General features: G+C 47.8%; 1 protein-coding gene across 2 annotated transcripts in view; it reads right to left on the reverse strand.

Moving 5' to 3' along the window:
- The window catches only part of GNAO1 (G protein subunit alpha o1), a 115,295-nt gene that overhangs the window by 54,424 nt on the left and 33,133 nt on the right, over positions 1–27,738 (reverse strand). For both annotated transcript variants that reach the window (XM_015873859.2, XM_015873858.2), the window contains exon 3: positions 20,086–20,227. In XM_015873859.2, the coding sequence (XP_015729345.1) occupies positions 20,086–20,227 (142 nt within the window). The remainder of the gene's footprint in view (positions 1–20,085; positions 20,228–27,738) is intronic.

The following is a 27,738-nucleotide window of genomic DNA, read 5'->3' on the forward strand; positions in this document are numbered from 1 at the left end:
AGCTTGACTCCTTCCCCTGCAGCCCCTGTTCTGCCATGGCCTGCAGGAAGACATTTTGTGTCATCCCCACTGTCCAGATCTGGTCTTGCCTTCCCTCTTTCTCCCCTTCTTCCCTCTTTACTTCTGTGAGAAGCTGCACAACTCCCCTCAGACAGCAGGGCCTTATCAAACAACCAGCTGCAAAAAAGCCCTCAAGCAACCAAACCCAGCAAACTGCCTCCCAGCAAACTGCCTGGCCGCTGGTGGACACAGGTTTTAATAAACTGCCCCATTTTCATGTTAGCTGTGCTCACCCCCCAAGCAGAGCAATGAGCACTGCCAGGATTGCTCTGTCTGTAAATATTTCCCCACTCCTGCGTGCAGCCCATTCTTCCCTTTCTGCATAGTGGGTGAAGATGGCTGCTCTGCCAGCTCACCATGTAAATTTAATAGCATTCCAAAACCTCCGTCCTACATAAATGTGAGCGTATTTCATCCGAGAGGAATCTGTTTGCGAAGGAGCGGCGCTGCTAAATCATTCAGAAGATGGTTGTTTCAAGAACTCACAGTGCCTCAGCTACTGCAGCTCAGAGAAGTGGAAGGAGGTGGAGGAAAAAATGAGTGGCAATGATAGAAACCTCTCTAAATGAAGGAGCTGATACACTGAGATCAACAAGGTGCAAAGCAGGGCAGTGCCAGCCGGCAGGTCTGCTCCCAGGAGGACACGGCAGCTACAAGCAGCTCCACAGATTATTCACTGGCAATTGCTTTCTTGCTGCTGCCCTGACTTATTTACACTCTGAAAGATTTCTGAAGTGTGTTTATTTAAGAAAAATGAATCCAGAGGCTCTGGAAGGGGAGCGGAGCCTCGCAAAGAACTTGGCCCCACCACGATCCCATTCGTTTCCCTTGTTAACCCCTGAATGGAAGACGAGGCTGGCAGCACAGCACAGCAAGTACTCATGCATTATGCATCAGCACGTCAGGAAATTCTGATTTGATGGAGGCTGGAGGTTAAGAGACATTTCTGTGCATTGCTGTACTCCTCTGCGTCGCACTGGAGGATGGAGAGTGGAGGTGCTGTGGAGGTGGGGGAAATTGGGGAATGAGAGCTCCTGCTCCCAGTCACAATCTGCCACAGTGCAAATGAGTAGAGCCATGTTTCCTGATGGATGCGTGCTCCCCCGACAGCTGCTCAAACATCACATGCTGACATCCTCAGCAAACTCAAGCATTTCAACCCGTTTTGCAAACTCCCTGCTGTCTCTAAGCAGTTCTGTGTCATCAGAACATGAAAGTACTCGAATCCTCATCTTCAGCGTTAAGTAACGTAATTCTAGGTACTGTAAGGACTTCAGAGAAGGCACAAGGTGTGAAAAGAGACTTGCACAGGAACTTCAGTTCCTTACTAAGACTGTGAAACAGCAGCTCGCAGAGCTCTGTGTTTCTAGGCTGTTTTCAGTCATTTAATTGATGATGCAACTGAATATATCTGCATGTCTCTCCTTTACTCTATACTGAATCATCTGTTCTCCAAGCAAATGGTGAAACTGAATATGCTTTTTTTACACCTGCAAATTGCAGAGGCAAATGAACTGCCTGCTCAAGTGCTGTGTTTTCAGACGTCAGCCCAATCTTTCAGAGAGCATAATTAGGCAGATGCTTATCTGCCCCGATGAGCTGGATTCACACTGCAGTGAACCTGTGCACACTGTAAAGGTATACACGGGATGCACATACCTCTCCATTAGGAGCCTAGTTTGCATTTTGGAGCCACCTGACAATGGACACTGCTGTCTCAGTTTTGGAGCAATGCATCTGAGACTGTCAGCATGATGGGCAGGTGCATTTGAGTCTCAATCCTACCCTCATCCAGGTTAGAGGAAATCAAGCCTGGGAAGCAAAGCTGTGTAGGTCAAACCACATGCACACATATCTGTATGGACTGTAGAATTATTAAGGTTGGAAAACACCCCTAAGATTCCCAAGTCCAATCCCAACCCATCCACACCATGTCTCTAACCATGTCCTTCAGGGCCACATCTCCACAGCTCTTCAACACCCCCAAGGACGGTGACTCCCCCACCTTCCTGGGCAGCCTCACCACTCTTTCAGTACCTCAATATCTTTCTTTTAGTGAGTGGTCCAACAGTGAACACAGCATTGAGGTGTGGCCTCAGTTTGCCTGCGCAGCTCTAGTGTTTCTGAGGAAAGGCAATGCCACATCACTTCGCTTTTGGTCAAGCTCCAGGGAAGTGGTGATTTTCTTGTTGCTTTGCTCTTGTGATGCTGCTCAGCCCTTTTTTACACCGAAGGGTCAGGTCCTGTCTTGTTTCCACTTAAGTTCAGCTGTATGTATAATTAATGTGAATGCTTGCTCCCAGTGCAAGCTGCTGCTCTCAGAGAGGCACCTTTGACTCCACCTGGCCTTTGCAAGCAGTGTGTGTTCACTCTCACGATGAGTGAAATACACCTTCTACTGTTCAGCATACATTCAGAATTTTGACTTCTAGCAACATGCTTTCAAACTCAGATATTTCTGACATGTTGCAATGTGGTAAAGCTCTTAAAAACTCAATTTAATTTTGGTCTCACTGCTGATCAGCCCAGTGGGAATTCTGACTTAATCAAACTTTAATGTTTTCCTTGTAAACTTCAGAGAGATCAGTGATTGGTCTGGTAATGGAATTTTCAGACCACATATCAAAGGAATAATGTTGGCACAGGATGAGCAGCGTTCTGCTCCTGGATGCCCCAACATCTGAAATGGAAAATTCTGCAGAATTTAGATAAAGATTTGAGTATATATCGGTGTAGAGCTAAGAATAGAATGTATTATTTATATCGTCAAAGGAAGCGGCTGAAATCACAGCGATCTTCAGAGAGTAAAGATGCTCAGACAGTTGTGCGCAGACATTGTGTTCATGGAGCTGAAGTGGAAAGCTACTGACATCCCAGCGCCGGCGCTGCAGTCCCAGTAGACCAGGCTGCATCCCATGCAGAAGAGACACGTCAGGCTTCTCCCTGATGCAAGACATACTCAGGGCATCTCCCAGCCCCCAGGTAGACAGGAGGGGTGAGCTGGGGCTGCAGAGATGGTTCAGGCTCCAGCAGGTGCATCTCCACCGTGCTGAGGTACCACTGTGCATTGCTTGTCCCATGTGTCTGACAGAGAGCTTCATTTCACAGTCTCCTCAGTGTTTTCCCACTGAGATCTTCTCCAGTTCTTGTCACCCTCAGAAGCTAACTTCCAGCAAGTGCGGAAAATTCAAAACACTCTTTTAATTAAAGATATAACAGAGGCCTCGCAGCCATAATGTGTCTGCTTCTCTGCACTTCGCAGAGAACTCTGCCCCTCTCTCCTGTGGTTACAGCAGCAGCACTCAGTTTTTCCTGTACTTCAGATGACGTCAAGCTCACAAACCTTCCCAGATGCACAAAAAACGCCTAGTTTTGGTCTTTGCTCCATTTTTCTCTCTCCTCTCAAGTGTGTTTCTTGTCTCTCCACTGATGTTTTCTATCTTCCTTTCTTGCCTCTCCAGCCCAAGCTGAGCATCTCCAACCCTAAAGAGTACTAAGAGGGTCCTGCTTCCTCTCTCAGAGAAGAGAGAGGCAGTGAGACTGCATCACATGCAGAGGGGAGGGGTAGGGGCTGCTTCCACCTTGCTGCTGCCATTCAGCCCCTCCAAGGATGCAGCCAGCACTTGCAGAGATGAGAGCTCCATGTATTCAGGTGCAGAGGCAGAGATGATGTTCATGTTAATCCAGGCTTCTTTCCCCCTTTTTTTTCTACTGACAGCATTCAGCTTTGCCAGCCCCATGTCCACCCAGATACTTGTGCTTCTCCTCTATTACTTGACAAGCAGAAGTCACAGCAGTTTTTGCAAAACAAATGTGTCAACAGATTTTGGCAGGTGTTTCTCTGCACGTCTCATTTAGACAGTATCAAATTCTGTCACTTATGTGGTATCAAATGTTTTCATTAAGGTAATGACAAAATATTCTCCTTTAATTTCTTCCTTTCATTTCAATTCTCCTCTCTCATCCACTCATCAGCCAGCATTGCTACTTGCCATGCAGCAGAAATGAAGGCACTCAAAGTGTGCTGCTCAGCTTTTCACCACCAAGAATTCCAGCAGATTCCATTTCTCTGTAAACTGTGGGATTTTGAGAAAGCTGCATTTTTAGAAAGGAAATTACTTCCAGGGAAATAAGTAAAATTGGATACAACGCACGTGCTGGCGTTAGCTGAGCTCCTTCCACTGAGGGGAAGGGGAGTTGCTTTTAAATTCATTCATTTGAGTGTGGGGGGAAAAAAATGGCTCTGATTTCTCTTAATGATTAACACTTTCAAAAATGTTAATTTCCTGCCCATCATTCAAAGCAAGTTAATGTCAGACTGCAACAAGAGGGAAAGTTTATCGCTGAACAGTGACAGAAGAACACAAAGCAGCTCTTGCAGCTGCAGTGCCCCTTGCCACGGCTGGGCTTGGTGCTGCCCTCAGCACGACAGCTCAATAAGGTTGAAGGTTAGTTATAATGGGATGCATTCATCATCAGATTCATAAATGCCCTTGTTTCCCATAGCTTATTGTTTATTAATAGCTCCTTCTGCTAAGACAACCAGAAATTATGAGTTAATTGATCCACAAGGCAGCTCTAACTCGACAGCATGTGTTTGTGTAGCAAGAGAAAAAGACTCACCACATCTCAGTCAGGGACTTAAGAGAAAAGGACTCGCCACGACACTTTCCCATCTACAGCATTTCAAACATGGAACGGGCAAAATGAAAGGGCTCTCTATGGTTCAGCAGCCCCCAGCTCCCCCAAAGGGCTGAGGTGCAGAACCATGAGGGCTCTAGGGATGATCAGGTACCCTGCTCCCTGCTGACATTGGGCCTGTGGGGAGCAAAGGGTGGGACTGAGCACTCCATGGGGGCACAGCGAGCTTGGCAGCTCCTCTGAGTGAAAAGTGCTGATGGAAATGAAGCCCAGGAGAAAGTTCCAACAGGGCTGTGAAAGCTGCTGGCGGGTGGGTGGCTTGGAGGAGATGCTGGAGGAGCAGTGGAGGGAAGAGGTGCTCCCAACAATGTGCATAACATCACACCCAGGCTGCACCAGGCACAGAACTGTGCTCAGAGCCAGCTCCTCCCCCATGCAGCTCACACAGCACTGATGCTTCTCCAAGTAAATGTCAGGGGAACATACCGCTGTGACAGCCTTTCTTCATACATCCCCACAGAGCCTGATAACGATGACCTCTCCTAAATTACCAGGCAGCAATATCCTGGGGAACACCACGGGGTGCATCACCATAGGGCACAGCTGCCCCAGGGAGCAAAGGCTACTTGAGAATCATAGAATCATAGAATGGCCTGAGTTGAAAAGGACCACAATGCACATCCAGTTCCAACCCCCTGCTGTGTGCAGGGTCTCCAACCAGCAGCCCAGGCTGCCCAGAGCCACATCCAGCCTGGCCTTGAATGCCTGCAGGGATGGGGCATCCACAGCCTCCTTGGGCAACCTGTTCCAGAGAAAATACATGCACCAACCCCCAACCTGCTTTCCAGCACTTTCTCAGCTTGTGAGAAGGAATAGAACACTTCTGCAGTGGAGAAAGCAATGGTTGGCAGAGCAGCTGTCTCCTGTACCAGCTCTGACCAGGCAGCAGAAGCAAGATGGCCAGAGAGGGTGGGATTTGGGAATGTGGTCTGTGAGCATCATACAGGATGGGAAGTAGCCCTGGACTCACAGAACAGCTGCAGCTGGTCCCTGCTGAAAGATGATGTGAAATATCCAGGTGCAGCCTTACCAGTGAGCTTTTCTTCAAGTGACTGCACAGCCAGCACTGCTCATCTGCTCATCACCCCTGCACTGATGTTAGAGACGCTGCTGCACCAGAAGGGCTTTTGCTCTGGGGCCTAGGGGTGCTGGATGCTGCAGAGCTGAGCAGATGTAGGGAACTCAGGTTACACCCCTCTCTCTGTCTTTGTGTGATCAAGAAAATAAGACTTGATAAAATGCAGCAGTTAGGGAGTCTGTTAGAAAATCCATACTCTGCTTTAAAAGGCTTCTGACAAGCAGTAAGAGCAGATGAGCAGAATGCAGCAGGGCATTCAGAATAGCTCCTGAGAGCAGCTATTTTCTTTAAGATGGAGCTGCTGATACTCACCCAAGCTAAAAGTTGGAGGGATTGGACAATCTTCTCTCTTTCTCAATCTTTTCTCTTTCTCTTTTAACCCTCCTGGACCCTGTCTGCATGCAACACACTTATTCAAAATAGTCATCTATTTTAGATCTTGTGAGAAATAATGCCCGCTCCATAAGGACTGCTCTCCTCCAGCCAGATGTTTGCCTGGAGGCAGCCAACACCTGCTTGCCTCAAAGCCAGCTCCAAGTGCTCCAACTCACACATCAGCAACAGGGAACTGAGCAGGAGACAGACCTCCCCTCCAGGGGAAAGAAAACCTGCATTTGTTTTCTGGGAAGTAGAGGATGGTTTATACATGTCAGTGGCCACTAATTCTTTTTACTTGTTGATGGTCACAGGAATACAAAAGTGAACACCCAGTAGAACTCATGGGCTGGGGACTCATCCTACAGCATCACAGAATCATAGAATCACAGAATCACTCAGGTTGGAAAAGACCTTAAGATCAAGGTTAAAGTCTGCCCCCTGGAAGTCCAAGGGGGTACCAGTTCTGCTGACTCCCACCCGTGGTTCAACGAGGATCCAGAAATGTAGCATCTCAGGATCTCATGCCGCAGACGGTCTCCAACCTTTACATCCCCCACAAGACCTTCTCTGTTAACAAACAGCAGGTCCAGGATTTTGCTTCCCCTCATTGGCTCCCTCACCAGCTGTGTCAGGAAGTTATCTCCCACACACTCTAGGAACCTCCGGGACTGTTCCCTATCTGCTGTATTATAAATCCAGCAGATGTCTGGGAAGTTGAAGTCCCCCACAAGAACAAGGGGGAGAGACCTTGAGACCTCACCCAACTGTCTATAAAGTGTCTTGTCCACCTCTTCATCCTGGTTGGGTGGCCTGTAGCAGACTCCCACAATAATATCAGTCTTATTGGCCTTCACTTTTATTCTGACCCATAAGCTCTCCACCTCATCATCACCATCATTAATTTCCATACATTCACATTCTTTCTTAACAAAGAATTAATTGCACAGAACACCAAAAGCATCTACACTTGCTCAGTGGCAGCTCCGGCACTGACCAATTTGCAACCCAAGTGCCTCCCAGATTGTAAAGCACTATAAAGGTTGGTGGGTTTGAAGCCCCTGTATCAGGATTTGTGGAACTACAAAAGATTGTAACTCTTCAAGTTACAATAGGCTGCTTCTAAAAGCCTGTCTATCAGCAAGGGGTGGCTGGAAGGCTTGGGACTGAGCCACTGGAAGGCAGAACCTGTTCTCAACACCATTAAAGTTCACAGCCCCAAGCTAAACCAAAACTCTGTAACTCAGTGTGTGTGTAAGTACTATATAAAATTCCCCTTTGAGGCTGAGTTCAGAAACAGAAGAGTCCAGTGTTGTGAGGAATGACTTGGAAGTGGAGCACACAGAAGTAGTGTCTTCTCTAAAAGTCACACAGTGTCTTTACAGGGGGAGAATCCTACCCTGCCTGTGGCAGGAGGGTTAAAACTTGATGATCTTTGAGGTCCTTTCCAGCACAGGCCATTCTATGAGTCTATGCTGTAGCAACTGAATATGCAGATGTTGCAAATGCTTTGGAGGCCCTGATGCTGAGAGCTGGACCTGCCAGTTCTTGGTCTGGATGCTCAGAGACTTCAGCACCCAACATCAGGCAGATGAGCATGAAAATGATAGCAGCAACCCTGTAGACCACAAGTGTGGGGTACCACACATATGGTTTTGGTCTTCCAAATATGTTCCAAGAATCTCAGAATCATAGAATGTCTCGGGTTAGAAGACACCTCAAGAATCATCAAGCTCCAACTTGCCGCAGGCAGGGCTACCAACCTCTGTATCTAATACCTGTAACAATTCCTAAGCTATGATAGCTAAGGCAAAAGGGGAAGAGAAAGCATTAAGAGCCGTGGAGGACAAAAGACAGAAGGATGTATCCAAGAACACAGCAAACCAGAGTTGAATATTGTCTCACTTTTGAATCCTCTCCATTATAAGGAACATATTCTGCTGGAGCTTTTTTCTCCCTGCCAGTTTGGCACAAAATCAAATTCAAACTAGAATATGTTTTTTTGCAGTGCAGTTCTTTCTCCCAAACCCATCCCACAGGGTATTACAGGTATAAGCCATGGATACCTAATATAATCAAGAGATTAAGCGCTAGAATGAAACTTGAAACAAATACCAGGCAAGCAAAGATTACAGTGGATGGCACTGGACACTGGATGCTGGGCAGCATGACATGGCTGACTTCATTGAGAAGGAAAAGGCTGAGAAAACTGGAGTAAATACAGGGTGGGAAGAGGAAGGACAAGCAAATGAAGTTTGCTGCCTGCTTAAGCACATACATGGAATTAGATGAAAGATCATGCTCCTCTCTGTGCTTATGGCACAGGCTGTCACCTCACATCAGGCCACCTTACTGAGCACACAGAACCTCTTTTCTGGTACCTTTTCACACCACACTTATTTCTCCTATTGTTTTTTGCTACAGCCATCCCTTTCCCCATGAGATAAATCTGATGCTTCTGATTACGCTTGCAAGTGTCAAAGTTCTCCAAGAATCACAACAGAGCCACATTTACCTGACAAGTATGCTATTTTAAAGCCTTGTGCAGGGAAAAAAAAAAACAACAAAACACGTGGTTAGGCAAAAAATGAATGCAAATCGCTGTTTGCTTGGCGTCATGATCACAAATAACAAAACATTTGGGGACTTCTATTCCATGCTGAATATTTCATTCAGTCCTGCAGTGCAGTGACTCCCAAAACCTTTAGTGATCTGAGCTCTGCTTTTGAGACACTAATTTGCTGTTGCCATGACGCTGTTAATGTCTGAATTGCTTTTTTTAACCACTTTTCCTTTTTTTTTCCCAATCCCTTGCAGAGGCATTCTGAACTTGTGGGCATGAGCTGATCTCGTGGAACAGCCTGTGTGTCCTCACAAACAACAGAACAGCACTGGTTCTTACCAGCAAGAAGGATGACACAGTCCAAATGGATGGATGATTGCAGTGACAGGTTTTTAACCAGAGAAACAACAGTGAACACACCTGACCTGCTCAAAACACTTTGGGCTTTGGGTGTGGGGGATGAGAGGCAGGGAGATATTTCATTTGCTGGTGTTTTAGTTCAGAAAAACCATCACTAAACACCACCCCTGGTGATTGGCAACCCAGTGGGCAAAGATTCCCCTACGTCTGGGCTTCCTAAAGCCAAGGATACCTTCCCATTCAGGAAGGAGAATGGGTCTATAGGCCTTTGGGACCATTCAGAGTGCAAAGTACCACTTAGAACTTAATAACCCATTATGGCTTTGAGTATTTCCTTGCTTCGGCCTCGGTTTTTATAGGTGTATCTGAAAATAAAGTGTTCTTGGATGGCACCACCAGTGACATCTGAGCATTTCCAGGAACACGCACTATAAAAATGCCAGCCCACCTCCAAATGGAGCAGAGATCGGCATTTCAGATAACAAACAAACGCCTTTGATTTTCTCTCTGTGCCAAGGAACACTGATACTGTCTCTGTCTCCTGGGCACTCTTCAGTGTTCCTCATTAGGATGTTATGAAATGTTGCTCTATTTGTTCTGTTGTAAAGCAGCAAAACAAGCCCTGGGGCTGCCTCCAACCAGCGTGGAACTGTGAGTGGGCAGCATGCAAGGTGGGGACACAGCACTGCCCCCAAAGCCTTTTTTACCCACATTGGATCTCTGAATCCAGACAGTGGTCTGGGAGCAGCTCCCTGCAAGTACCAGTGGGCTCTGCAGTCCCACTGTGTTGTTGCCTCCTCTGACATTGCACACATGTGCACTGGGTGGAAGCTCAGTCCTGCTCCTGCTCACCTGGTGGGCATTTGCCCCCCAGGACCATTCCCTCTACAAAGAATAATCTCCAAGTTCAAGTGGTGAAGAGCCATTTCCATTTTTAGAGATCTGAATGTCAGCCACAAACTTAGATGCACATTGCTATGGAGATCTACCAAACATGGGCTCTTGAAAATTCAGGCCTTTTGGATAGGTCTGAAGTGACTGGGATTGCAAAGCCCCTCCTAGCCTGGCAATCATGTTCTGAGTTGCCAGGCTTTGGGCAAAGTGACCCTTTGCTTTGGACAGAGCTCTAATGGTGTCTTTTAATGCTAGGTTTCCAAATGCCATGTTGGGATGCTCCCACATGAACCCACATCAGCTTCAAGGACCAGTGAAAGCTGCACGTAATTGCTGGCTTCAAATGCTCAAGGAGCTCTCCCTGTGTGATAGAGGTAATGCAAAACATTAAGATCCTGCAATGGAACAAATTAGAGTGGAGAGAAATTGGACTGTAGTTACACCATCTAATTATAAAGCACTGTGAATTATACACTTCTTTTGGTTATAAATAGGACAGCTGGATAGACTAACAGAAGGATCCCTCTTGAAATTCAATGATGAAAAATAGAGAGATGAACAGAAATTCAGGGTCCATCTGCCCCTTCTGTCCATCTGTACATCCGCGCCTTCTGTATTTTCCTGGTGTGAGACAAGCAGTGTTGCTGAGGTTTCCTTCCCAGCAGCTCACTTTTGGGCATGGAAAGGAAGCATTACTGCAGATAAACACCCTTGGGCAGCACATGCAGGATAAGGAATTTTGACTCCTGCTTGTGTTTTAGAGGAAGCACTGGGAAGGGGATGTGTGCCCAGCTGTGCTGGCACTGTGGGTTCTGTGTGGCAGCACTGCAGCTTGGTGGTGAGGATGACCCTGTGAGCCATAGGCTGCTCCATTCTACACCATGCCCTGTCTGCAGAGGCAGAGCCTGCTCCTGGACACAAGCTGCCATCAGCAATAAGACCCTTCTGGGCCAGACGGCTTTAGACCTGTTTTTTTCAGCCTATCAACTTGCAGATGAAAGCAATAGTTATTCACAGAGCTAGAAGGGTACAGGCAGACCTAACCTTTAGAACAACCTTTTGCAGTTGCAGAGATGCTACTTTTATCACGCCATTACTTGATATCCCATTTAGCATTCAGCCAGAAGTTGGCATCCCTTTCTTTCCAGGTTCAAATCCAGCTCTGCTGAGACAGCCCCGCAGCAGGGCCATGGGCTCACTTCCCATCCCCAGACACACCACAGCTTCCTAAAGAAAAGGGGCTGACGGCAGCGTGCCTGATTGTACAGCAGATCAAGGGCTGCTGGGGATCACATCGGCCTACAGCTGGAATTTAAGCAAAGCAAAGCACTCTGAGCTGAACTCTGCCCTGGGCTCAGTTCTCTTCCTTAGGGGTCACTGAAGGCTCACTGGCACTGGAACAAATCCCTGAGTATGTCTTGGAGGATTTCAAGGCCATGACAGTGCACAGTGACAGGCTGCCCCTGTCCACCAGCCCTGTTTATTTGCTGCCTGCTTGTCCAATACAAAGTTGATGGCAAAGGAGAAAAGGGGCATGGTGCTGCAGTCTGTCTACCACTTCAGACCTTTGTGCCCTTGGATGGGCTGGAATAAAGGCAGCTGCAATGCATGCTGAAAGCAGCAGGGCCCCAGGGCCAGGGGCTCATCTGCCCAGAACTTAGGGCACTGCAGCTGAGCAGCTTGAACAGGGAGTTGTGACTGCATGGACTGCTGCTAACCGGGATGCTCATGTACCAGGGCCAGGCTGGTGCACCATACAGCTCTGCTAATGGGAAGAGGGGAGTGAGGAGAAGGGGTCTATGCAAGGGAGAGGCGATTCAGTGTGGCAAAATGCCTGTGCCTTCAGCAGCCCACAGCTGTAAAATAAGCAGAGGTGTATTCTGGGCCTGGATCCTCTCAGTTTCTGAAACCTCACGGACCAGAGCTCATCTCAGCTTTTGGCCTCAGTGCTGAAGTGCTCAGGCTGAGAGACAGGATGTGAGCAGCCAGCACACAGCTCGGGGCTGCAGGCTGGGGGTGTCCTGTGAACATGCTTTCTGCCTGGATAGCCAGCAAGGAATACAAGAGCCTCCTCTCTTGGTCCACAGTGACCCAAAGAACTGAGCCACGGAGCTCTGCAGAACCCAGCGTGCTGCTGTGAGCCATCTTGCAGCCTTCCCCAAGGTTTTGTTCTTGGAGTGTCAGCAAAGGAAACAAGGAATTCTGCCCACTCACTCATCACAAGACCAGCCTGCACTTGGCTCATGATCCACCATCATGGTGAATGTGGTCTTCTGAGTCCAGGTACAGCTTCTGCCTCTGGAGCACGTGAAATGAAGCAGCCTGTAGTCGTGTCATTGCAGCACCTTCGGGCAGCAGACTGCAGCTCCCTGGTAAAGGTGCTCCCTGGTTGGAGCCAGCAAGGAAGGCACACAGAAAAACAAGAGAGAAGCAGAGCTGCGACCTGCTGATAAACCTGTGGACCCCAGGGGGAGTCATCTCTTAAATCTAAGGGGCTCAAAGCAAGGGTAGCAGCCACCAGAAGGGGAACACTCTGTAGATGCTATTCAACTGTGCGATAAAGATGAGACCAGAGCACAGAACATGGTAACCCAGCAATGCCAATGGAGACTTTGCTCTATGAACAGTGAACTGATGAAATTCAGAGAGGAAAACTTAGTCTCAAATTCCCCTGGTTCTGGCATCCACAGAAATGTCAGGCTGCGCCTCCAGGCAGGTTGTGTTGCCAAAACCTGCACTGCCTACAAGAAAAAAAACACACAGATGTGATGAAAGGAAAAAGGGAGGAATGGAGATGAAACCTGGTTCTCGCTTGGAAGAGAACAATTTGTAACTTCACAGGATGATAACAAACTTGCTGGACTACAGGGACCCCTTCCCGCTAAGAATGAATGTTCCATTGGTGCCTGGAGTATAGAATCATAGAATCACAGAACCACTCGGGTTGGAAAAGACCTTAAAGATCATTGAGTCCAACCACAGCCCAACCATCCTACCCTAACTAACAACACTCTGCTAAATCATGGCCCTGAGCATCACATCCAAACAGTTTTTAAACACATCCAGGGATGGTGATTCACCCACCTCCCTGGGCAGCCCATTCCACTGCTTAACAACCCTTTCTGTAAAGAAATTTTTCCTGATATCCAACCTAAACCTACCCTGGTGCAACTTGAGGCCATTTCCCCTCATCCTGTCACCTGTCACCAGTATCCTCTACTGGCTTTAAAAGCTCTTATTACTTCAAATAAAAACTCAATAAAACTGGCAAGTGGAGCATTCTCCTGGACTCAGAAGATGCTCCCTGCTTCCCACTGCTGTCTCTGGCTGTGAAGCTTGGATGGCCATGAGGCCAGGCTGTGCTGGGGCAGCCAAACCCAACAGGAATGAGAAGAGGAGGCTCAGAGGAGACCTTACAGCCTCCTGAAGGGAGGTTGTAGAGAGGTGAGGTCAGTCTCAGCTCCCAGGTAACAGGGATGGGGTGAAAGGTAATGGCTCAAGTTGCATCAGGGAAGGTTCAGGTTGGATAACAGGACAAATTCTTCTCCAGAAGAGCAGTGAGGCTGTGGCACAGCTGCCTAGGGAGGTGGGGGAGTCCCCATGCCTGGGGGTGGCCACAGATGCACACAGTCAGTGGGCATGGTGGGGGTGGGCTGGGGTCAGATTTAGGGGCCTTAGATGTCTTTTCCAACCTTAATGTTTCTGTAGTTCTATGAAGCAGAGATCCCTACCACCCTGAGGAATGACAAGTGCAGCAGGAAGGAGGCCAGGTCTTCCCTGGCCGTAGGCAGTGCCAGCATCACCCCAGGCGGTGGGACTGGGGTGGGATGGGGACCCTGTCACAAAGGGATGGGGAGTCCTCAGCTATTACCCATGCACACAGCCCAACACACCCCGTGTGCAGTCATTAACTCCTCAGGCATATTGAGACCTGGGAGCTCGGCAGGAGCTCAGAAGGGGACAGATGGTCATGGCACCTATGAGGACTGCAGGAGGCACCACTGCTGCTCCTCCCCTGCTGCAGGCTCTCCTCTCTCCCTCCCTGTGCTGCTGGGAAGCTGCAGGCTGCTCCAGAGCAGAGCCCACACTGTCCCTTGCTGCAATCCCAAATAAGCACCCAATGGCAGAGCCAAAGGAGAGATCCTTTCCCGAGACATTTGTTTGATGCTTGTTCCTGAGTTACACACCAGGGATCTGTTAAAGGCCAGGGATGCCCTGTACAAATGTTTTCTTTTTACATCTGGAGACATTCAAATAATAGGAGCATCATGGAAGGCATTCGGAAAACAAATATTTCAAATGGTGCTCTAAAAGCAGTGAGTAAGCAGTGTGACTCAGCAGCGCTTTCCAATGCTTCCCCAAAGAGATGGAAATACATCCACTTAATAACTGACATATATTGGAAATGTGCTGAGTCGTTTGTCGCTATCTGCAGCCCTGCTGGGAGAAATGACTTGCAGACGTACCTGAGCAGAGCACCTGTGTCACATGCATTGGGGGGGGGACTTTAGGGAAGCAGTTCAGCGAGTGCTTCACCACCTGCAGAGCTGGGAACAAGCATCTTTGGAGCTTCTGCTGCACTGTGTGTTTAAGCTCAGCCCATGGAGCCCCTGGGCAGGCAGCAGGGCTGTGTGCACCCTCTGAGCTCTGCTCCCGCTGTGCTTCTCTGACAGAGCTCTCCCAATGACTCAGTGTTGTGCCGTCCCATTAGGGCCTTTGCAGGAGCTCCTGAAGAAGTCACCTTCCAGCAGTGCCATGTGGCACAGAAGCAGCACTACGCCGCTCATTAATGCATTACTGGTGTCACAGCCCATGGCCTCTCAATCCCTCATGCTTCCCTGTCACACAGTCCCATTGGCAGCACTAGCTGCAGCTGCATTGGAATAACAAGCAGCCCTCCTTCCAAAGGAAGAGGTGGTGGCTTTTTTTTGTGGGTTTTTTTTTTTTTTTTTCCTCCTTTTCAAACTAAAAATACTCCCTGCATCATCCAAAAAGCAGCATCAAATGCAGAGGGCTGATGGGGGAAGAAACCTCCCTGCAGCACAGGTTCTGCATTCTCACAGTGGGTAAAGATGCTGCACAGTGTTGGGGATGTGGGGATCATAGAATTGTTAAGGCTGGAAAAGACCTCTAAGATCAAAAAAAAGAACTCCAAAGGCCAACCCCAACCCACCCCAGTGTCCCTTAGTGCCCTATCTCCACAGCCTTTGAGCAGCTCCAGGGATGGTGAACCCTCCACCTCCATGGGCAGCTGTGCCTGTGCCTCACTCATCTGCAGAAGAAATATTTCCTAATATCCATCCTGAACCTCTCCTAGTGCAACTTGAGGCCATTACCTCGTGTCCATTGGACAGCTGGTGCTCTTTGTCACCCTGAAATCAAGCCTAAAATAGCAATTGAAAGCAGAAAGACCAGAAAAAAACATCTTAAGATGAGCGAGCACCTGAAGATAGTGCTGGCATCAAACAGGAGACAGACATCAAACAGGGAGCCCAGAGTATCCGCGTGCATCCTGATGGTAATACCCATCACTTACAAGCCTATTTGGGTATTTCCTATTTTCACTCCCCACCTTTCCCTTGCTATTTTCACTGCCCACATTTTAGCTCCTCCAGGGCTGTGTGGCCCTGCAGGAGAGGTCCCCCAGCCTCTCTGAATGCACAGACAGGAGTGAGACATCTTTCTATATCTGAGCCTGGTCTGATCAGAGCTCCTTTTCCTGACGTCTGTGCCCACTGCTCTATCCCCCCAGTTTCTCACTGTGTCTCTCTGGGACAACCATCCTCTGAAAAACCTTCTTTAGGTGGTGGAAGACATGATTAGATTCAATATAAATCTTGACGCTGGGGCTGGATGACTCTGGTCTTCCTATCAGCGCTCCCCTGAGACATCACTTACCCTCTTTTTCCTCAATAAAAAACCTAAAAGACCGATGTTAATTGATGGCATCTACTCTGGTCACTGGTTTCGTTGCGTGGGCTATAAGGTTGATCTCAGAACTGAGGAGGCAGAAGTGTCAGCAATGTTCTGTGCCTGGCTGGTGCCAAACATTCACCAACAAGGCAGATGCGAATGGCATTTTGAGATGTGATTGCACCAGCCCTCCTCATCTGGCTCATTCATGATGCTGAAGGGTATCCAAATACTTCTTGTTTTCCCTCAAGAAATGTGTTACTTAGGCTCTGGTTTCTGAGTGTACAGTGTTTGGCAGAGGGGCTGACCATCCATCACCCCCTGCTGCTGCCACTCACTACCACTGTACAGGCCCACGGCTTCACAGGGACTCCAAGAAGCAGCTTGAGTGCTCACTTCTCAGTGATGGAGAACACACTGCGATGCCAACACAACAGCTCTCATTCCAAAGCAGGACCAGTGTGTGAAACATCAGCACTGAGTGCTTGGCAAGGTGGCATGGCCCCAAATCAGCACCCACCGTCACCCGCATCCTTCCAGCTCTATTGCAAAAGGGCTTTTTTACAGGAATTTCAACCAGAAACATGTCTGCTAGGCCACCACCCTGGGGAAGTAAGAGGGGGAAGGAGGTTCTGGATCTTAGAGCTCAGATGGTGGTTGATAAGGTTCTGTTGGAAGACAGGCAGGTTGGTACTGCCTCTGGGTACAGAGGATTCAGTGCGATCAGTTGCTCATTCCACTGCTGTTCCATTTTTGAGGCTATTTCTATCCGAGTCCCCATCCCTCCTCTTTCCACTGAGTGGGTATCACCCCCCTCCATCACAAACCCAGGACTTCCTCCTGCTTACCAGTAACGTTATGTGCCTGTAGCAGACTGGGATCCTGACTATCAATTATAGCTACCGCTGCTGCCCTATAAATAGCCAAAACACAGGCGATGCCAGCTCTCAGATCACATCTTAACCTTAAATGAATTGCCAGTTTTCTGTTGTAATTACCCAGGTTGGATAGGAGTACAGACCAACAAACTTATTCTGAGTAAACTCTACACGAAGGTTTGGCAGCTCCAGCCCTACAGCGTTTTTTAAATGGAAGGCTCTTCCAAGCCAAATTCTGCTGGAGCAACCCGTGATAGCTTTGATAGAAGGTTATTTTGTCTCCAGCCTAAATGCTACCTATATTAGTAGTATGACTATAGGAAAACAGCCCCTGCTTCTGGGGTGATTGCTCTCATCTTTCTCTGCTGTTATTTCACTGGGATCACTGACCAGGGCAAGATTTTGTGTCTTCAGGGGCTCAAGGGACTGCAAGGTGACAAAGGAGGAAAGTATGTTCATGGGACATGGAAGATGGAGCTTTCAGGAACAGAGCCTCCAGCAGAGCTCGCGTGGGGCTCCCTGAGTTCTTTGTGCCCTCTCTTTCCCCCCACATTTACTTTCCAGCACATGAGCCACTCCAGGCAACAGCACGCCTTTCTGAACAAGCCAACATCTCCCCGGCAACACGGCAGGCTGTGGAAATAGCACGGGATTTCCTTTTTCTTGGCTTTTCCCACCTCTTGAGAACTGCCCTGCCTTTGTGCGTCTTCCCTGCCCCAAAACGTGAATGATGGTAACTGCAGTATGCCTCGGGGAAGGGCAAGAAAGCTGGCTCTGCTCTTAATGGGAGAGACTGGCAGGTCTTTGCATCTGACAAGGAGAGAAAGGCTGAAAGAGGAGCAGGTCTTATGAAAGAGGGTCTCTCCCACACACTGCTTTGCTCCTATGGGGAGGCAGCAGCAGCTGCGCAGCATCCTCAGTGATGAGAGGGGGAAGAGGAGGGCAGCCCTGTGAGCCACCTGAAAGAGAACATCTCCCTGCAAACAAGGACCAGCCTAACAGTCAGATCCTACACAGCTCTGCTTCCAACCTGGGGGCAGGCCCTTATCCACAGAGTGGGTCAGCAAGACTTTTTTGCGGTTAGTTTTGTCTTTTCAGCTCCTGTTTCCTATTTTGGTCACCGTGTGGCTGACTGAAACAAGGAGGTTTAGCCCAGATCTTCCTCCAGCCTTGCACTCCCTCTAGACTAAATACCAGAGGGATAATTAAGGGCAGCAGAAAAAGGAGATGGCTAAGAGAGGGTTTGGTTACTTTTCCTCAATAACAATAGCACAGACCACCCAATTCACATCTATTACAAAGGGGAGAGTAAGGCTGTTTTTCACCTTGCACTGATCACAGTCTGGGTGACACTGTGGAGGAATACGGGGAGGATGCTTCTCCCATGAAGTCTGGGGGGCTCCTCCTGGCCAGGTCTGTTTTCCTGGAGGCTTAAGTGATGAGTAGGGAAAATCCCTCACAAAAAGATCTGCATCAGAAACCCTTGGCTGTGGAATGACTTTTAAAATAGAAAAGCTTTGCTTGAAAAGGGATGAACTGTGCAGCATAATGCTCAACAAATCGCCTGGTTAATGGCCTCTATAGCAGCTGTGTATTAATAACAAAAGCAGGGTAGCAGAAGCCATGCACTTCTTTGTGAGATTAAAATAAATAGTATTTGCTGCTAATACCAGCAACTTTCTGTGGAGGTTGACTAGAAGAAAGGAGCAAGTGGAAGACCAGGGCAGACAGGCTTGGCTTCTCCGCTCTCCTTTGAATTATGTCTACAAAGGGAAAAGATACTCCAAATCTTTTCCATAGGAACACAATGAACGTGACATTCCATGCAGCACAGTGCCCTTCCCCTCATTCTGCCAGTTCTGATAACAGCTTTCCCCATCTATGCCCCCTGTTTCGCACTCCTGGCACTGGGGCAGTGCTGAGTGCCTCTCCTAGAATTAGGATTTCAGGCATTAAACAGGGAAAAGAGAATTTACCATTTAAAGCTGTCTGCCACAGACTACTTATCAGACACGGGGAATGATTTGTTTCTGTTTTCCTGGACATAGGTTTTTACTGAGACAAGATACATTGCCTTGCTGAGAGCTGAGTCACTGAGTAATCAACAGATTAATGTAGGCAGTTTGAAAGCCATCAGCATTAGTTCTCGGCAAGCTCACAAGAACTCCATTATTGCATCATTGCTGCATTTGGGATGAAAGAGTCACCAGGATTTAGGGTTCCTGTGGGAAAGATCCCTGGATGAAAATTATTCAAAACACCCCTTTGTGACTGGGAGACTCAAGGTACCCCTCTATACAGCAACACCACAGCAGGATTTTGGCATCCTTTCCAGCAAATGCTTTTATTATCAACTTTTAGATAAGGAGTTTGGGGTATGTAATACATCTGTCATTTGATAGCTACCTAAAAATAGCCGTGATAAACTCAGTGGCATACAGGACTTTGCCCTTAACAGGTCTTGAAACTGAAATGGTTATATGTCCGGTGAAACCAAGAGTGATCTTGACTTCTCTAGTGCCATGAGTTTCTCCATGTGGGTTTGCTTTGGTCTAGAAATGCAGGAAGAAGGGCAAAGGATAGCACGGGCAGCTGGTAAAAGAGATGGTGTTTAAAAATAGGGAGCTAGTTGAAACAACAGAGGAGCAACAGGGAAAGGTCTGGCTAGCTTAGGTGTTTGGCCTCACAAGGCTGCCAGACATCAAACGATTATTCTGATGGATATATACTAACACTGCTACCAAAGACCCTGCCTGTAAGAACCTCAGTGAAGTAACAGATCCTCCTGTTTGCAAGCAAGATTGCTGTTTGGGCAGAAAAAGTCAGTCAAGTCCCTGCAAAGTGCAGTTTATTCTAAAAGCCTTCCTACATTAGCAGCTGGTGGAAGGGATTTGAAGAGCAGCAAAACTTCTCCCTGAGACATTCCCACATGCACCCCATGCTCACACAGCAGACAGGACACATCTTCCCTCTCTTTCTATCAGTACCTCTCACTTCACTGTCCTTAGATGAACAGCATTATTTTTCACGTGACCTGACCAGTGCCAGGGTATGAGAGATTCTGGTTGTTGTGACACTTCCTGCCTCAGCAATTGCACCTACTTCTTAAAAAAACTCCGCGCAATGGGCATATAACAGTGTTGTAAATATTCCCCCTCCCTCCTTTTCCCTCCAGGACATTCAGATTGTGCAGACACCTTTTGCTTGTGCTGAGTGTCCCAGTGCTCAACTCTTTGTACTGAGAAGTGGAGATTTTAACTCACCCTTCTTTCCTTGTCACCATATTCGATGCCCAAGGTATCCATGGCACGTACAATAGCTGCCAGTGACTGTATAGTGTTGCTGTAGACCACTGGCTTGTACTGCTTCACGTCTTCTCCAGAGAAGCCATCCTCATGGATGATCCTGAAGAGAAAGCAAAGGACAAAAACCTATTGAGAATGTCATTCAGTGGAGGAGACACTGAGAACAGAACCATGCTCCTCAGAAGAGCACATCTGCCAGCTTGATTCGCTTAATTTAGTCAGCATTTCCTTTCAAACTCTTCTGTCTGCTCACCACTAATGCGGCTGAGCCCAGTGCCCGGAATTAGCATCCCTACTGCTCTCTTTCAGGGTCTAGTGTAGGGCCAGTGAGGGCAGTCCCTGTGCCCAGCAGTACTTTTAAGTGGTGGACATCACCTTCTGTTTGCACAGGGAGGCTTCCAGGTCCCACTTTGTGCATGGGGCCACAGTCATGGATAAGTGCAGCACCTGACGTATTCCCAAGCCTTCACACCTCCCTCCTTCCCAGGCAGTGCTGGGAGCTCTGCTGCCTGCAGCCATGTCACATATCCCTCAGGAAGCACTGCAGGAACAAGGCCACGTCCTGCAGTTCTGAGCACTGGATGCTCCATCAGTCTGTGCTGTCAGAACTACATGATGGGGGGTGAGTCCTTGCAGCCTGGATGGACCTGAAGCCAAAATCGCTTCTCCTGAGCAAACTGTGATAAGCAGCTGCCTGGATCCAGGCAAGCATGAATAGGAAATGAGATGATGAGACCTGTGTCGTTATAGCCTGGGTCCTATCTGTAGACACACAGCTGGCCTGCAGGACACAGGAAACACATCACTGCATTTTGTAGCATGACATTGCCATAGGCAGGAAAGAAGGCTGACCCTACATCTCTAAAACTCAAGGACTAAGTCAGGGTGTGCCCAGAGAACAGCTCGAGTTCACAGAGCTAATTGTGCTTGACAGCAATTCTTCACAGTGAAGACATAAGTTACGATCCTGTCTCTTAGATATTAGCAGAGAGGATGATCTGCTTAGCCAAAATGAAGCTCTTCCTCACTCGCCTCCAGATCTCACTGGACAACGTACAGTCCTTCAGTAATGGATACATTCTCTAATAGAACCCAACATCCTTTCTATAATGCAACCCTTCTTTCTTTTTTTTTCTAGATCACATACACAAAACGAGATCTTGACCAGTGCCGGCATCTCCCCCAGGGAGAGGAAGAGCAAGCAAGGATCACACACAAGAGTGCAATAGATACAGTGCTGGGATGGCAGTGAAGAGCAGAGCTGGATGCCAGCCTCGTGTTATTAACAGATGACTACACGAAGAACAAGGCTGACACAAGCACAGTGACAGCGTTGCTTCCCATGATGTGAACCCCACAGAAGGGCTTTCTAACACCAGTGACCAGCCCCCTGCTTTCCCACAATAGCACTGAGCCTCAGTTCTCCTCACCCTCCATGCCCTCCGGACCCTTCCCCATCTCACAGCCCTCCTTTGGACGTTCTCTAACAGCTTCTGGGGAATGTCTGCTTTGCCAAAAGCTGCAGTCAAGCCTGAAGAGTTATGACTGGCACAAAGCACAGGGTTTGCACCAGCCCCACATGAGCTCAGTAGAGCACTGGCTCCTCCACCAGCTCTGCAGAGCAGGGACCCTGTTGCTATACAGAAAAAGCATCACCAGTAATAATTCACTCCTTGTGTTTGGCTGTTTTGGGGTGTCACGGGTTATCTAGTGGGGTTTTGGGGTACAGAGGGCTGAATGTTGGCTCTGGGCAACTCAGAGAAGGCCTTGTGCCTTGAAGTTGCTGCCCAATACTTCCACATCTAAACACGCTGTGTTTCTAAGTGCTTCGTGTTTCCCAATTCCCTGCCACATGGCAGGGCTTCCTGCTTTCAGGAGGCAGAACCAAGTGGTGCAGAGCAGCTCTGGTATCCTTCAGTGAACATCCTGCTGACGGGGCAACGTGTTGACATCATTCAAAGCACGGACATAAAAGCATCACTTTGAAATGGGGCATAAAAGAACATGGAGAAAAAAAGAAACCCGATTGTTCCTCTGTGAAATTTCTCTGGGAAGGCAGCCACGGTGGCTAAAAGCAGCGCAGCCGATGCCAGTATTGAAGTTGTGCTGTAGGAAGTACCTACGGATTAATCAATCATGCAGTGAGCACATTACCTAAGATTGGAGTGAGCGAATCCCCACTGACTAGTGCTGTTCCAAAGACTACTAGGACACTGTGAACTGGTTTATTGTCCTATATGCTCTTAGCAAATGTTTTTCTTCTTGCTTGCCTCAGTGAGTTGATCACTGGGCTCCTCTGGCAGCTTTTCCAATGTTTCTTTGGGAACGTTCTCACTGTTTAAGATTTACCTTTCTCCGTGCCTGCAGAACTGTGCCTTATTGCCTATGGGACCACACTGGGGAGGTACACTGTTAGGGAGAAGCTTAGTCCACACTGGAACAGGCTGCCCAAGGAGGCTGTGGATGCCCCATCCCTGCAGGCATTCGCGGACAGGCTGGATGTGGCTCTGGGCAGCCTGGGCTGCTGGTTGGAGACCCTGCACACAGCAGGGATTGGAACTGGATGAGTTTTGTGGTCCTTTTCACCCCAGGCTATTCTATGGTTCTATGAATCCAGCTTGTGTGCTTCAGCATGCAGGAAGCAATGAGTTTCAGATCCTGTGACCACTAAAAATGCGAAGGAACTAACAGAAATGATCAGGGCATTAAGATCATCACACGGGTGGGCCAGTCCTTAAGCAACTTGCAAATCTGCAGGAACTGAGGATTTGCAGCACTAAAAATGTGAATCACCTGTTTTCTAAAGGGCTGGTATTTTTTCTGTGTCTGAAGTACAAAGGAAGCTGCTGTAGGCAGGATCCTTCCTGCCACCAGACCTATTCCTCCCAGGGCAGAGGAAGAGAAAGGATTTGAGAGGATCCCGGGGGCTGCGGTGGGGGGGAGACAATGATGTAATTTCTGAAAGCGATTCTAAGCAATTAAAAAGCCATTTCATTCACCAAGTGATTAATGAAACAGCATGCGCTGAATGGAATGGTGCGAGACAACTGAATCAACCTGCCTAATGTACCTATCAATGCCTACTTCCTATCCATCAGCCGCTGACACAAAGTCCATATGTTTGCACATTATACTGTCATACTCATTTTAGGATGCCATTAACAGACAGGTATTTGCAGGGGAGAAGGGCTCCACTGCAGAGCAGATCTTCTGCCACCCCCCAGCAACTCATTAATCCTGAAGAAGCGCCCAGTGCCTCAGTGATTATTGCTTAATTGCAAAGATAAATGAAATATTTGGAAACAGAGGTTGCATTTTGTGTAGAGAATCGCCTTGGCTTCCATTCAACAAAGCACTCACATGCTTTCAGTCTCTCACCAAAAAAATGGATGTATTAAAGAAGCAAAACCCTAGATCACTTTGCTGCATGTCCCCGCTGACATGTGGTGCCCCAGCAGCTGGGAAAGGGCAGCTCTGGATGGAGCACACAGTCACTCCAGCACAGCAGGGCTGCAGCTCAAGCTGAGGAATGATCCAAGCCAGAATTCAGTTCACCCAGATCAGTCCAGGGGGGAACACTTGTCCATCTGGAGCACCTCTCCTATGAAGAAAGGTTGAGGGAACTGGGCTTGTTTAGCTTGGAAAAGAGAAGGCTGAGGGGAGACCTCACTGTGACCTTCCAATATTTGAGGGGAGCATATAAACAGGAGGGGGAACGGCTGTTTACAAGGGCAGGCAGTGATAGAACAAGGGGGAATGGATTTAAACTGAGACAGGGGAGGTTTAGGTTGGGTATTACAAGGAAGTTTTTCACCCCAAGGGTGGTGACGTGCTGGAACAGGCTGCCCAAGGAGGCTGTGGATGCCCCATCCCTGCAGGCATTCAAGGCCAGGCTGGATGTGGCTCTGGGCAGCCTGGGCTGCTGGTTGGTGACCCTGCACACAGCAGGGGGTTGGAACTGGATGAGTATTGTGGGCCTTTTCAACCCAGGCTGTTCTGTGATGCTATGATGATTCTATGGCTACACAAATAAAACTGTAGAATCTTATAATAACCCAAGTTGGGTTATTCTACGAGCCTAGTGGGATATTCAAGATCCTGTTGGGGTATTCGATGTATTCTATGATTCTGATTCTATGATCTGCCATCAGAAACTCCCCACTCCAGACCCAGACAAGCTGCTCTGCTGCTTTCCTTCCAGCCTCTTCACTGTAAGTCAGATCTTATGGATGCAATGACTTTACCTCCAGCTGGGTCTCCAGCCCTCACTTCTCTCACTGGTCAGGTTGTGCTACCCACCCGCCTTCATGTGAGACCTGCAGTAGCTTTACCCAGGCTGTTACTCCAGGACACTTCATGAAAGTCAAGTGGGACTGTATCAAATCCTTCCCAAAATCTAATATGGCATTAACTATTCCTCTCCTACCTCCTACCAAAATAGGAAATGAGATCAGTTTAACGCACTTCATTTTTGAACAGTCCATGTGGGATGTCACTCATCTCCCCTTCTATCTCGTAGGTGCTCACAAACTGGTTGATAGTTCAGCTCCCTTAAAAGCGTCTAGAAGTTGACCAGTCTTTACCTTCTTCTACTCCTCTTCCTTTCTTCTATATTTAATAAAGATAGACACCATGCTTACATTTTTTTCCTGCCTCATATCCTCCAAGGGCTCTCAGGGAGAAGTGGTTATGTACCCAATGTTGTGCCAGGTACAGAGCAAGGAGCTCCTTAAAGCTGGTTTGTGTGCAAGTCATTCCCCTGCCACAGCCCTGCCTCATCTCCTGGACTTTGTAACTGCTCCAAAACCTCAAGCAAAAGCCACTGAAATGCTTCCTGCTAATTTCCTGCTTGTGTGGCTTCAAACTGCCTGCATCACTGTAAAAGACATACGTGGAGACTTCCAATTACCCAGCAGAGAAAATAAATCCCATACTGTTTCTGTTCTGCCAAAGATGAGTTACTTTCCATCAGCAGGATCTTTCCAGCTGAATGAAGTTTCCCCGTATCAGTGCACATCCCTAAAACTACAGTGATTTGCTTGAATAAAACTGGGCAAGAAATCACCAGGAGATTATTACAGTAGAACTGCACCATGAGCAAACACCTTGCAAATGAACGGTCCAGTTCCTGTAATATCAGTTCTTGCTCTTCACCTCCATCTGAACAAATTAAGGCAGTTAAAGGTCATCGCACAGCTTTTGGATAGTGATGATGTACCTCCAAGGCTGCAGGTAGCTGGAAGGAGGCTGCAGGTTCAGCCAGCACTGCCCTGCCTTTGTGTTCCGTGTCATGTTCTGGTGAGGGTGGGCAGAGGTTGAATCAAAGGAAAGAAGAAACAAACTGTAAGCCTTGTTTGTGAATGGGGCAAAATAAGAATGCAGGCACCTTACTTTAATACGCAGGGAAGGGAAAGAGCTGATCAAATTCTGATGGAATATTTTATGCCAGACATAATCGGCTATTTCTTAAATTGATTTTTATCTTAACACGAGGTTAAAAAAGTTTGTTTACAGGAGAGTTATGAAGCTAAATTCCAGTGATTTTGTTCTCACTCATTTAATAGCCTGAAATGCGATTAAAAACTCCTGGATTATGTTAAACTAAATGAACACAGATGACCATGACCTTGTGTGGGAAAGGCTGTAGTGGCACAGCTCAGACCCCCATGGCAGGGCACAAATCTCTCACAACTTTCATACCTCTTCCACTCTGGCTGTACTTCAATGACGCACTGTACATCCCTTCCCAGCAAGAAGAGCTCTGAGATGGAGGTTAAGTTGACTGCTTACCTTCGTGAAAAACTGCTTTTGAAAGGTAAATCAACCTCCTTCGTCAGAGCCACGTGAAGTCGCAAGCAGAGCTCGTTTGAGAAAGCTTCACTTTTTCAGTCTGGACTCTTAATGCCCACCCAAGAAACATGGCTGGAGCTCTGTGATAAAATCCCAGATGGGGACGATCTCCTTTCTGGAGGAAATTCCTTCTGATCACCCAAAACGAAATTCTTACCACTGAGGTATTTCTTGCATGCAAAGATGTTATTGTAACCAACCAGCTGGTTCACGTTAAAAAATAAGCAGATCAGGAGACTGAAACACAGACTGCAGCCCTGGATATGTTTAAGCTTAAAACTGCATGAAGTGACGCAGGGCAGAAGGCCTTCTTGCTCTTCTAAGGCAAAATATGTGTCTTATAAGGATGCATGTAAGGAACTGATGCCTTCACAAGGTCTGGTTAAAGTCAGGCTCGTGCTTCTGTACCTCAACTGCTGGCCAAAAAAATCCACAAGTGACATTACATGGAACTTTCACATGCCTGCTCAGAATGAATGTTGCTCCCTCAGTAGTTGAGGTGAACTGACACTGAGCTGATGACTGCATTCTATGCATGGAGGGACCTGATATGGCATCTACCCCCAAACCTCTGTACCAAATGTGTGCATAAAACATATACAGAATAGTCTTCATTTCCTTTTTAAAACAGATAAAAAACCAGAAAGGTGCACACCAGAGAAAACTGCCATCGCGGTGCTGCGTCCCTGCAGTCCTGTGGCTGGTCTGAATCAGCTACTTACTTTTACTGTTATTCTCTTCTTAATGCTTCATCTTGGTTCTGGGCAACCTCAAGGGGTGATACAAACTTGAGCTGCACACTGTTGTGAGAAAAGCTGGTTTTCTGGGCTGTGTTCTCTGTTCCTTGCTCTGTCTATTGGGGATGTACTGACACTCCTTCCCTTGTTTGATCTGGGAGATTTGTTGTACTTCTACTTCCTATACTCTGCTTTTTAGTGTGTGCATACAAAATAAGTTGAAGAGTATAAAGACTCTAATACATCCTGAAGGTAATTAATTGCTGCTGATAAATGAAAGACAACACTGCTGCTATTTCAGCAGAAGGCAGAGCAGAGCAGCTGGCACATTAGACTAGGCAGGAGTATGGTCACCCTTTGGCACCTAAGAAAACAGTCAGGAAAACTAAGCTCATGGTGGCATACCCTGAAGAACAAGCATAGCCCACGCCATGCCTAACTCCCTTACGTGCTATGCTCAGCCTTGGGCCCCTCACTGCAAGGACATAAAGCCCTAGAGCATGTCCAGAGAATAAGTCCATCATGCTTGTTAATACTGAACAAACATAAGATCCTTCATTCTGCCTGAAATCAGTTTCTTATGCTCCCAAAAGCAATAAAATAAAATAATAAAGCTGAGCTTTGCCCAAACGGGAAGGAGAAGCAGCAAGGAGGGCTGCAGGCTGGCTGTACCCAACCACCCCATCACTCACAGCACCAGAGTGGGGCAGGCTGGGTTTTTATGTAACACCAGGGCACTGACACAGCTTGGTTCTACTGCAATTTGGAATTGTGTAACTTTGATAACCTGCCCTCTCCCGGGACCTTTAATATTAGGATCAAATAGTGACTACCCTAATGTGCACCTAATTAGCTTTAATATGCATCCCGCTCCACTCAGTGAGAACAGCAAAGAAACTCAGTCAAAAACCATCAGACCAGGGTTTCTTTCGATTAAGAACAGACAGCTGGGCAGCACATAGTCCTGCAGCAGTGCCTGCATTAGATGAGACTGCATTTTTCTGTGGAAAAAGCCTCGGGGCCA

The sequence above is a fragment of the Coturnix japonica genome, chromosome 11 (genome assembly GCF_001577835.2).
Source record: "Coturnix japonica isolate 7356 chromosome 11, Coturnix japonica 2.1, whole genome shotgun sequence".
Classification (NCBI taxonomy): Eukaryota; Metazoa; Chordata; class Aves; order Galliformes; family Phasianidae; genus Coturnix; species Coturnix japonica.